Below are 13121 nucleotides of genomic sequence, written 5' to 3'. Positions count from 1 at the left end.
ACTCACTCAAATGTAAAAGAAGGGAATGAGAAGGGCACACGCAGGTAAGATTGAATATTTGGACACAGGAAGTGGAAGAAATTCTAACCTTATAGTTGTACTTTTCTTGGTGGAGTAAAAAATGTCATCTTTTGATAGCTGGAGAAGGAAGATGGGTTAATGCTTTGAGAGCTTTGGAAAAACTTTAAAATAGTCCTGTGGAGAGTCAGAGTTTAAGGTGAAAACAACTAAAAATGGCAGGATGCTGGGTTCATTTGACGCTATTGATCATTGCTTTAGTTTGGGTTCCCCAGGAGTGGATCTGGAAGATTTAGGGGCAAGTAGTTTATTGGAGGAAGTGATCCCAGGAAGCAAAGTCGGGGGGTGAGGGTAGGAAAAGAAGGCAGCCAATAAAGGATGATACACGAGTGGGTTATTGTTGGAGGCAGTTAACCGGAGTTGAATCTGTCTGGGAACCCTCTGAGGTTCTCTGTGTAACTTTCATCATGATGGTCACTCTGAAAGGCAAGGGAACTGGGATATTGATCTACCCATGCCCAGCTCTCTCTCGTTAAGTGTCACTCTGGTGGGATTAACATCTTAGCACCTCTGGTATGCCCCGTGCACTGGCAAGTGGATGCCTGCAGGCAGAGAGAGACACAGTGATGTCTGTATTGTACCAAAGGAAAAGCAGAAATGCTTTTCTTAAAATATTCTGATGGAAAACCAGCACTGAATTTTGTAGGTGGATGAGTGACCAGAGTGAAAGATTTGATTTGGTGACTTAACATCAAAAAGAGAAAGAGAGGTGTTTAGAAGCATGCAATAGGACTCTATTTCAACATCGCCATTATGAATTAAGAAATAGGAAACCCGGTAACTAGACTTCCAGGAAAAAACAAATGTAGGGAAGATAACAATCACCATGATAAAATGAAAATCCGTAGATATTTACAGTCCACATGCAAATAAAAGTTTTGACATTCAGTGACATGGGATTGGAGTCAAAATCTCTGAATTGAGATCTCTGTTCCTTCGGTTTCTTGTTGGGTACCCTTCACGCAGTAAATATTTGTCACTGTGAACCAGGCTCTATTTGAGGTGAAGGATATGATGGTAAACAAAATGAATTAAGTTCCTTCTCCATGGTACTGATAGTCTGAGGTCAATTCACTTAATTTCTTTGAGCTTCCATCTCTTTACATGAGTGGAGAGATTAATACCTTACCATAGGCTTTTTTAAGAACACAAAAAGAGAATATGTTTTTGGAAGTGTTTCATGTTCTATGAAGGTCTGTATGTGTTTAATTTTAAAACAATAGCCTGCAACTAACATGCCAAGCTTTATCAAGTTTGTATGACTAAAAGCCCTGAAGTAAGAGGTCAGGAAATCACCTCCTGGGGCCCCTGGGTGGCTCAGTCAGTTAAGTGTCTGACTCTTGATTTTGGCTCTGGTCATGATCTCTGGGTTGTGGGATCGAGCCCCTCATTGGGCTCCACGCTGGGTGTGGAGCCTGCTTAAGATTCTCTCTCTCCCTCTCCCTCTGCCCTGCACACACTCTCTCTCTTAAAAAAAAAAAGAAAAAAGAAAAAAAAAAAGAAAAGGAAATCAGCTCCTTAGTTTGTGGTTGTGGAGAACTGGCTTAGTGATAGTTTATGTGAATAATTCTGGGATGTCTAGCTCAATTTAACTTCAGTGTGAGTTAAAAGTCTAATATGGAAGTCAAAACACTGATCAAACTCATGGGCTGCATATCCAATAAGATAATTGTCTATTCTTTTCTGTTTGTACTAAACACTACTGACATGATCTATTTAGGAGCCAAATTTTAAGTAAGATACTGACAAGCCAAGGCATTAGCCATGGAAATAACTAGGAATAGGGTAGGGTACCCTCACGTATTTTCTAGTGGATTTAAAGAATTGATTTCAACTATGTGAGAGTTGTCTTGGATAAGAAGATATAGCATGGTGATAAAAGTACATTACTTGGTGTCTTAAATTTTATATTTGAACTTTTGTCCTATTTCACAAACTTCCCATGAAAATTGAGTTAATATTTTTCTGGGGCCTTGTTGGCTGTTGTTTTAATAAACTTGGATTAGATGATTTCTAAATTCTCTTTTCATAGATTCTTTACAGGTGCTGATAAAATCTAGGGGTTCCTTCTCAAGAAAAATGCACACACATTTAGAATTGTGCCTGGAATTTCATATGATGCACACACTTCCTCCTCCCTTGCAGTCCGCCCACGACTCTCCTCCAATCTCTGCTTTAACTTGATCTGAGTGACCTGATGAAACATTTAACTCCCATTGGCTCCATAGGTCTCTACAATAAAAGAATGAGAATATCAGGGTATATGATTAGGTGTCTATTGCAGCATAACAACGCACTGCAAATTTAGTGGCTCAAGACAGAAGTAATTTATCTTTTTTCAGGGTTCCGCAATGTGGGCAGGGCTCTCTGGGTAGTTCTGAGGCTCTAAGTGATACCAGCTGGAGAATTCATATGGCTATATTCAGCTGGTGTTTGAGATGGGTCAAAGGTGAAAGAAAGCTTTCTTCACGTGCGTGGTGCCTCATTCGCTTCCACGTCGTCTCTCCACCTGGCTAGATCGAGCTTCCTTAAAGAACCATTAGAATTGTTAGCTAACAGTTGCATTCTCAGTGCATGTTCTAAGAGGACAAGTTCCACAGTGCAAGCACTTATGAAGCCTCTGCTTGCCTTACACTTCCTAATATCCCATTTGCCCTAGCAAGTCACATGACCAAATTCAGAGTCGGTATTGTTGGAGACTACACAAGGACATGGATCTCCAAGGTATGGTTCAATGGGAGCTACCGACAGGAATTTTTTTGTTTGCTGTAAGTACTTTCCAGACAGAAAGAGGGTTATCTTGGGAAGTAGTAATTTTTCAGCCAGTGCAAACATTCAAGCAGAGGTAGAGTGCTAGCTTATAGGAGATACTCTAGGAAGGCGATTGCTACGTTGAGCTTAATAAAATGACCTCCACGATCATAGGACTGTAGATCAAAGCTCACTCCAAATTTTGAGCCTACATAACTAAGGAGATGGTAGTGCTATTAACAGCAACAGGGGCATCAGGCAGGAGTCTCAGATTGGAAGGAGAATGGTAAATGTGGAGAGATTGCTTTTTCTTTTTTTCATATAGAAGAAAGAGATAATCAGGAAATAATGACCCTTATTTTTTCCTGTCTTAGGTTGGATGTCGATATAACTGAACTTCACAGTTGGATTACTCGTTCAGAAGCTGTGTTGCAGAGTCCTGAATTTGCAATCTATCGGAAGGAAGGCAACTTCTCAGACCTTAAAGAAAAAGTCAATGTAGGTTATGCATTAATTTTTATGTATTTTCCTAAGTTTCGCTGCTTGTAAACTCTGTGCTTTGTACTATCTGATTCTGTCAGTTGAAAAGATTAAAGCAATATGGAATAATGCTTTTAAATATATCTTCAAAGTGTATTTTACATATCCAGCAGAATCAAAGTTTAGCATCGAGAAATCTTTCCGGGTTCTGCTGTGACTGAGCAGGGATGCTTTTCGTAAACCTTCTTTAACATTTATATTATTTTGCTGTAAATTAACAATTTTATAACATGAACTCATATTGGTTTTCCTTCATGTACTGTTCTGTCACCTCAAGGCTGGGACTTAGCAAGCTTGCAGAATAGACAAGACCCTTAGAAATACTGTACGTAGGACCCTGTTTATGCTGTCACTATCATCAAAAAATTACTCTTTATACTCATTAGTATTTGTCATAACAGATTTGCATTTCCCAGATATTTATGTATTGCCTTACCGTAACCAAAAGATGTCCAGCCTTTTTCAATATTTATTTATAGTAAGAGGTGGTTTACTGTTTTTACTCCCTGCTGAGACATTATAGTTGTGTCCTTCACAATAGGGATTTTTATTAAGTTAATAGGAGCTGCTTCATCTTCAAGGACATTATCAGGGCTTTGGTATTTCAACTTCTACAATTATAAAATATCCATTTTGGCAATTGTTTGTGAGAGCATTTCTAATAGGCAGAGTAAATACCCTGGAGTGGGCAGGCTAAAGAAACAAATATTCTGAATGTTAAATAATTTCACCTATAGGAAGGTCACATGTGTGGATAACTCAGTTTCATGTTTTGAGCATTCAGTTTCATACCAGACGAACTCTCTTAGATTTTTCCAAACACAGCACTATCTTAGATACAAGCTAATACTTGCTCTGGGGTTGGAACCTTTGGAGAGCAAAAAATGATTTTCTTCTAGGAGAAAATAATCTATTTTTTAGGCTGTTTGAGGTAGGGGGGAGATGATTCCATCAACATGTCTCAGAGTTAACAATTTATAAATTGGGAAGTTATTTTAAAAACATTAGTTATATACAATGTTCTGTCATTAATCTAATAATAGTTATAAATAATTTTAAGAAATGGGCACTATGATAATGTTTAAGTTTTGAAATTAAACTGAAGCATAATATATATAGTAGAAAGTTAGCAGAATGTATTATTTCAAAGTATACTCATTGAAGGTATGTTTTTTGTTATGATTGTGGAGGGAAATTCTCTAAGTAGAAAACTGCTTAGAGAAGATAAAGTCTAAAATACATTTTAAAGTTCATGTGATGTATTTGGCCACTGAAAGTATGAGTCACCTTGGGCAGACATTTTATTAGCTAATTTAAATTTTTTAAAATTTATCTCAATAATCTACTTATCGGTTTGTCATCCTATTTCTGTATCTTAAAACAGCTCTGATCAAGCAGGAAAATTGAGTTCCAGCATTTCAAGAATATAAATTCAGAAATTTCCTCTTATCATATGGTTACCTAGAAGCAATTTGCATTTAATCAATAGTGTCAGGAATGACAGACTGAAAGTGCTAAAAAAAAATGTACAATATAGTATGAGTGGTTTTCTGATGCCTCATGAGTCACCTTTATCAACTTCTCTCATTTTCTGAAATAACAGCATCCTTCTTAATTGCCTACTAAAATAGGACATGAAATGATTTACCTAGACATTTCCTTCAGGCTAAATATAATATATACATATTAAAAATCCTTGAGAGAAATAAATAGTAATGATGGTGGATATTCAGTTTAGGCGTACATTAATTTTCTTACTTCTTCACCTGTCAGTATATGTAACTTATTTTGAACACACGGGAGGCCCGTCTCATGAACTTGAGTGGTATTCATTTTTAGGCATCTTTATTAAAAGTGGCTAAATATTACCTTCTTTTTTTTCTTTCTTTCACTTGACTCCTTCATTCATCTATTACTTTCAAGTACTTTCAGCCAATTAGAATGGCCTAGAATATTATCAGTTTGGTTTTATATACTTTTAAACCCAACATTGTTTTTCCTTCTCTATTAGGCATGCGTTTTATCTATATAATTAACATAATGCACTTACATAAAAGTTGAATTCTAGGGGACATTTCTACTGCAAGTGGTCCCTGGACAACCAATATTGGCATTGTCTGTGAGCTTATTAGAAAGTATGAGTTCAGACCGAATGAATCAGAATTTGCATTTGAACAAGATCCACAGGTGATTCGTTTGTACATGAAGGTTTGAGAATCCGTACTCTAGGGTATCATCTGAGACTTTACCAAACTCCTAGATCCTTTACTCGTTCTGTTAATGTCAGCACAGTTGAGAAGTTCAAGTGGAATTAGCTGGTGTAGCTACTCAACTTCTTGAATTGAGCACGTGGTAATGTAAGGTACTAATTATAATAACAAAACAATCTAGTCTTACTGCAAGGTGGTTGTACACCTGTATAGTGTTCTCTTGAAAGCCTTCATACCAGCTATTAAGGTCAACAGGCCTTGGCCTCTTTCTGGAGCCCATGCTTGCTCACACCCATACCAAATCAACTTTTAACAAAGTTCTGTTGGAAATCCTGAAGCCATTAATTCTACATTTCTTTTATGTCTATTATCTGGGTTTGCCACCCACAATATAGGTATCTCTGTTCATCTGTGTTTTCTTGAATCTTCATCTCTCTGCCCTTCTACACTCATGTTCTTCATGAGGGTGCTTTCCCACGCACAGTCCCTGTGCATTCTGACGTCCTTCTTCCAAAACAAACTTTCTGTCCTATGTACTGGTTCTAGTCCTACATGGAAACGACTCTTACCCTCAAGAACACCACTAAGACTAGTGACTCTTTCACTCCCCCACTCATTTATTTTTTTATGTTCAGTTAGCCAGCATACAGTACATCGTTAGTTTTTGATGACAATTCATTAGTTGAGTATATAGCCCACTCATTTACAATTGCTGGTTTCCTGACTTCCCAGGGCCATTCCGAAGGTACTGCTTTCTGTGTTAAAAAAATGTATCTCATCCCTTGTGTTTCATGCCCGATGGCCATCTGTCACTCACCATTTTGTGATATTATTTTGTCATTGAATACTGGCACCAGGATCACAGTCTTCTCCACCCACGTTACGCCTTCATTAAAAATCTCAGACCATATTGGTTGTCCTGCTATCTCCAAAAGTTTCCAGTTCCCTGATCTGCTCAATTCAGCTACCTTCTTGCATAACTAGACTGTCAATATTTCACTGCCAGATATTACTCTGTTTGGGAAATACTATACTTACACAGACACTTTGGTACTTCTCCACAGGCTTTCCATACGTTCCTAGTAAATATTCTTCTTCCTTTCTCTTGACAATTATTTCAGGTTTTTAACAGGCATGGTAGATGACTTTCCCTCTTCGTTTGTTTAAGATAATATTTAACAAATTATGTGTATTTGTGCTCATATTCTCCCCCCCCCCCGCCTTGGTGGAAGAGATTGTGCTTTGGTTGCTTAAGGCTAATCTGTCTGTGAGTGTGAGTGAGTGTGTGAGTGTGTGTGTGTGTGTGTTCTCAATATCTTCACTATGTCCTAAGAAACCTTCCATTCAGCCACACATTCATATCTTCAATAAAACCCTCCTCTCCTATAAACATATAGGACTATTTTTGTGTCTTAGTTACTCGACTTCTCTGCAGGACTCTGGTTAACCTCTTTATCCTTCATGAAATTCTTTTCTCTCTGGGTTTATGGGATACCATTATCTACATTTTTGGTCATTTGTTCTATCTCCTTTTTCCTTTACTATTGATATTCTACACAGTTCTTCCCTTGTCTTTCTTCCCTGGATTATCCTCATTCCTTCCTATTCAAATAACATCTATTTCCTAATGGCCCCCAAATATTTATCATTAGCTCATGTCTCTCCCTTGCAGCCTAAGCCAGTTTATTTAATTGCTTAATAGACAACTTTAATTGGGTATTTGCCTGAAAACTTAAAATAAATCTCATGATCTCCCCAGACCTCCTTTATTCTTTCTCTTTTCTTTCTTTCTTTCTTCTGACAGCCTAATCCAGAAACCTAAAAGCTCACTGGGTCATCTAGATTTTTAGTTCCTACCATTTGCATGTCCACCCAAGATCAATTAATTTCATTCCCGTAACCACTCTTGAAACTGTCCAGTTCTTTCTATTCCTATCACTACAACCCTGTTTAATGCTAATATCATGGGTTACCTCTGTTTGAGATAATCCTTAGCCGGTCTTCCCTGCCACTAATACTTATTTCTTTAGGGGTTTTCACATCACTTTTGCAAAGTGAACTTACTAAAACATAAATATTATCCTATTATGCCTCTGTTGATACTCATTTGAAAAGGCAAAAAGCAGCCACTGATAATCAAGAGCTCGCTGGGCACTTCAGTTAGGCTTGGCGATGCTCGGTGCTGTACTAGTGCTCACAGCTAGCCTGTGGCGCTCTCCGGCTGCGTAAGCGCAACGGCTCAGGATCGCAGCAGTAGACAAGGCCACTTCATGATTGTGATGGATCAAGACCAAAACATGACCATCTTGTAATCATGTTTCAACAGACGAAAAAATGTTTGCAGACCACCGCAAATGACTGCATATCCCCATCTTCACTAATGTGGCAGATTATGCTGCCTTACCAGTCATGGTTTCAGCCTCTCTACATCTTCCTGCCTCCTAGATAAAAATTTTTAAGATGTGCAGTCACAGAAGGACCTCCATTTCCTTATGGCATCTAATTAAAGGCAAAGCCCTGCTTCCTTGACCACTCTTCCTCACCTTACACGTGCCCAAATCCAATCAACTCTTTCTAATCATCCTCTTAGAGACCTACCCCATAGTTCACTATTCTGTGCCACCTCTCCTGTTGCAAAGCTACATCAACCTAACTTTGTTTATATAGGCATGTTCCTGGTGGCCTTTGGGGGGAAGGTGTTGACAGAGTCAGTATTTTCATGTTCCATTTGTGAAGGCTACCATGACCTAATTTCTGTTACCTTATCCTTACCAATTTCTGGCCATTCTAACATTGAGTAGATTGCTGGTTTCTAGACATTAATGACTGGAACTTAATTTGTTTTTGTTTTTTGTTTGTTTTGGTTTGGCTTACTTTGGTTTTGGCATGCCAGTGCCTAATATAGTGCCTGGTACTTAACACAGTTGATATTTGACTATATGAATAAGTGATTTTTTTTTTCAGTTCCTCAGGCACGTTTTAAGTTAGGCTCTGCTACCAATATGAAGGCTATAACAACTTCTGAATAAACATTTGAGTGAATAAATTACTGTTTCTGTCAAAGGGCAAAACTTCATTATAGAATGTTAAGTGAATAGAAAATTAATTGCTTCTAAAGTCAGGGTAGGCCTCTGGGGAATCTGGAACTTATTTCATATTAATTAGAGAAGATGTCATGAGAGGAGGAGGCTTTTAAGAGATGCCGATAAAGAAGGAGGAAGAGGTCATAGAGTGTTTTTAATCAACTTATTAGAGAATCCGTAAACTTCCCTTCTTCTTATACTTTGCTTAAAACTTAATTATGTTTCTTTTTTCTCTGTATTATACAACTTGGTTTCTTTTTATTTTGCACTTGAAGTTACACATTTTAGAATTCATAATTTCCTGATATCTCTAAGAATTTTTATGGGCCTTTAATATATTTTAAAATTAACAATACATTCCTTATGGAATGGTTAACTGATGCCTTTTTTTAGCTTCTGTCTCTGTACTTGAAACTATCTGCACTAGATACATCAGAATCTGAGTAGTATCTTCTAAACATATGATCGTATATTGAATATATATTGACTGAAGTATTTCATATTCTCTGTTAAGAAAAATAATTTCAAAATTAATATGTTCTATTAGAAAGAATAGATACTTTTAAGATTAAAAATACTGTGTACATGTATGTGTACACACACATACATATACAATAAACAGAGAAACAGACATGCAGAAAAGCTGGATGAGTTTCCCGAGGATGACAGATTAGAGAAAGATAATCATGTCTAGGAAAGAGACGCTTTCCCGAATAAGGTGATTTCTAAGAGGTAGTTTTAATTATGGGTACTTAATCCTGTAAGAAGCATTGTACCTGGGAACAGGAAAATTGGTGCCCTTCATGAAAGATCTTTCTGTATAGTGGTGAAAGCTGAAATCTGACCACAGATACTTGGACTAACATTGAAGATGAAATGCGTAGAACAAAGTAGATGTCATAGTTGAAAAGCATTCAGGTGACACTCTTGGCCTTGAAAACAAGGGAAAAGCTAACACATACAAATGTAAATATATATACAAACGTATCACACACACACACACACATATATATATATATATATATATATATATATACATACACATATCTCTATCTCTCTCTCTCTCTCTCTCTATATATATATATATACACGTATTTATATATCTGTCTATTGAAAGGGAGAGAGAGAGCCATGGGGGAGGAATAAAGACTGATGATGCTGAACATTTGAAAATAACCTGAGAAAAAAATAGCCACGAAATCTGTGAGACCAAGAAAGAGTTGTTGCTCTTATTCCCTAGTGATAGCAAAACATTTCAAAATGTCAGTATAACATGACATGATCTGAAAATGCAGGAACAACTTAATTAGGGTACTTTAGATATGGTATTTCTACTAGCCAAATAGAGCACTTTTTTTCTTTCTTTCTTTTTTAATTTAAATTCAGTTAGCCAACATATAGTACATCATTAGTTTTTGAAGATGTGTTCAGTGATTTATCAGTTGCATGTAACACCCAGTGCTCATCACATCATGTGCCCTCCTTAATACTCATCACCCAGTTACCCCATCCCCGCACCCCTCCCCTGTGAAACCCTCAGTTTGTTTTCTGGAGACCATAGCCTCTCATGGCTCATCTCCCTCTCTGATTTCTTCCCATCCAGTCTTCCCTCCCTTCCCCTATGATCCTCTGTGCTATTCCTTATATTCCACATATGAGTGAAACTGTATGATAATTGTCTTTCTCTGATTGACTTATTTCACTTCATATAATACCCTCCAGTTCATCCATGTTGTTGTAAATGTTTATCTGCTCCCGAGTTCCAAAGAATCCTGGTTATTACCATAGTCAAGAAACATTCTCTTCTCTTTTGTTCAGTATCAGTTCTACATTTTACAATCTCCAATATGAATTTGGATCAGGATAATGCATTTTCAGTTTCTTCCTTATGAGATCCATGTCTCTATTATCTTGAAAATTTCATTCCATTTATGTTAACGTTAACCTCTTCTAGCCTTACAGTTTTCTGTTTCTTTTTCATGGAGTCCATGATACTTTAGTGAGGATGCCAAAAAAGGTTGCTGAAATATTGTCTGGTAGACCATTTTTGGGAGATTATACTCCCTCTGATTTTCTTCAGTATGACATTGTTTCATCATTCTGTAATAAATATAAGCATTGTGTTGTTTTTCTCTTCTTTTCCTCAAGTAAGGTAAGATTCTATTAAGTTTTGACTTAATGAATTTTACACGGTGCTCTTTGTTTCCCGTTTGGGTAGTTGTTTATTACTTCTATCAGGACTTCATAGCGGTTCTGTTGGAAAGCAGGCCAGTGTGCCTAACTCTGCATCTAATCTGGATCTTCTAGAAGACTTTGATTTAATCCAGCTTTATTTTATTAAATTTGCATCTCCTAACCTCCTAGGCTGGTTCTATAATCACTGTATATATAGCTACTAGAATTTGTTACACGTTACAACTTCATAGAGCATTTTAACTGTGGGTAGGGTGGGAGAGACAGTAATATTGTATGGAGGCATTATGCTACAATGGACCTCACCTTACTGTGCATCTAACTATGTATTAGGTACTCTTCCAGGCCCTGGAGATGGCATGAAGAAGGAAATTCTTGAGGATATCTGACCTTTTACAGTTTCTACTCCAGTGAGGAAGGTTAAAAATAAGCAAGGATATGCAAAATGTATAGAATGTTATTGATAAGTGTCAAAGACAGAAAATAAAGGAGGAATGAGAGCTAAGAAGTATGTGCATGTGTGTGCACCCATTTGAGTGTGTGTTTGTGTGTGTGTGTGTGTGTGTGTGTAGATAGACTAGCAGTAGAAGGCCTCCCTGAGAAAGTGACATTTAAGTAAAGATCTAAAGGCAGTGAAGGATTTCTAGATAGCTGAGATAGGAGCATTTCCGGCAGAGGGAATGTATAGGTCTGAGGGAGGAGCATGCCTGGAGTGTCAGAGAACAACAGAGTACGACAGAGGTGAAGAATCAGGGTGTTCAGTCACAGAAGAAGAGGTCTAAGAGATTAAGGACGTTACGGTCATGTGGGCCATGGTTAGGACTTGGGCTTTTACTCAGATGAGAAGGGAAGCCACTAGAGAGTTGAGTTGATATCTATTGTGTCTGGCTTTTTCTGTCTGTCGTGTTGAGAATATATCATCAGGAATCAAAGGTATAAGTAGAAATAGCATTTAGTAGGCTGTTTGGAAGCATCTAGACCACTGAGTGATGATGGAGTTTTTGTTTTGTTTTGGTTTTGGTTTTGTTCTGTTTTGTTTTGTTTTTTACTAGTGATAGTAGTGAGCACAGTAATAACAGCATTTTCAGGATGTGTCTTGAGGTTACAGTCAATAGGAAATTCTGAGGGATTCTATACAGGGTTTGAGAGTAAAAGAACAGTCAAGAAGGATTCTAAGTTTTTGGCCTCATAAATGAAGATCTAGATGTAGTTCTCTACATGTGTACAGGGAGATGTGGAAGAACAAGCACAGGGGGTTGAGTAAAGGGCGTCCTTGACGTAGGAGGAAGACTGTGTACTTGTAATTGAGGAAACCAACTTAAGAAATATTTTGAAGAAGAGGTATCCTCTGAATCAAATTATGATGATAAGTATGTTGAGAACTGAGGATCAGCCATTGGATGGAGTAGCACAGAAGGCTAATGGTGTTGTTAAAAGCAACAGTTTTGATGGTACTGAATAAGGGAATAGGTGTGAGAGCCAGTTTTTTCTCTTTCTCTTTTCCTTCTTTCATGGGCTAGTTTTTACTTTGCAGTGTAGACCGTGGAAGGCCCATGTTTCTCCTGGTGGTACATACCCCTTTAAAGTCAGGGATATGCTCTCCCGTTTTTCCAGAAGCATGTTTCTCTCCAGACTTTGTTTTTGGTGGTCATGTGATTTTTATTTTACTTTTTCTATGCAGTTGACATATTTTTTTTTTCTGAGAAAACAAGAGAAGGTAGAAGCATTAGGAACTACTAATCTAACCTATTTTAAGACTAAAGTTCATATATTTTATTTGAAAATGAATGCATAGACGTCCAGGTCCAGGAAAAAAAGAGGATTTTCGGTGATGTTTCTTTAGTCAACTTCTTTAACACTTTGTATATGTGGTTATTGGGATACTTGATACTCATTTTTGTGATTAGATAATCTAATCAACTCTTGGGCCAAGATTTTTTTTCCTAAAGCTTTTTTAAAGGCTGTTGAAATCACCATTCATTTGGATGCCCACCTGTGGCACTTTGGGACGTTTTCAGTTTATGTGATTGCATTTGTTACAGCTTTTAGTTATTTCTGGATTTCTGTTTTACTATGAAAGAATTGTCCCAGTTTGGGAAATAAGTTATTTGAAGAACCTCCTTTAATCTCAGAATCCCTGAAGGGTAGGTATCTTTATTGTTACTTTACATAGAAAGTATTGATGCTCAGAAAGGTTGAATCACTTTCCAAATGCCAAACAGCTGGTAATCAGTGGAGACAGAATTCAGACCATCTGAGAACAGAA

General features: G+C 37.4%; 1 protein-coding gene across 17 annotated transcripts in view; it reads left to right on the top strand.

The window, feature by feature from the left end:
* DMD (dystrophin) overlaps nt 1–13121 on the top strand; it is a 2358181-nt gene that overhangs the window by 1014687 nt on the left and 1330373 nt on the right. For all 17 annotated transcript variants that reach the window (XM_057310259.1, XM_057309646.1, XM_048213297.2 and 14 more), the window contains one exon: nt 3204–3327. In XM_057310259.1, coding sequence (XP_057166242.1) covers nt 3204–3327 — 124 coding nt within the window. The remainder of the gene's footprint in view (nt 1–3203; nt 3328–13121) is intronic.

The sequence above is a fragment of the Ursus arctos genome, chromosome X, assembly GCF_023065955.2.
Source record: "Ursus arctos isolate Adak ecotype North America chromosome X, UrsArc2.0, whole genome shotgun sequence".
NCBI lineage: Eukaryota > Metazoa > Chordata > Mammalia > Carnivora > Ursidae > Ursus > Ursus arctos.
The sequence above is the reverse complement of the archived record's forward strand: the minus strand, read 5'-3'. Positions and strand labels throughout refer to the sequence as shown.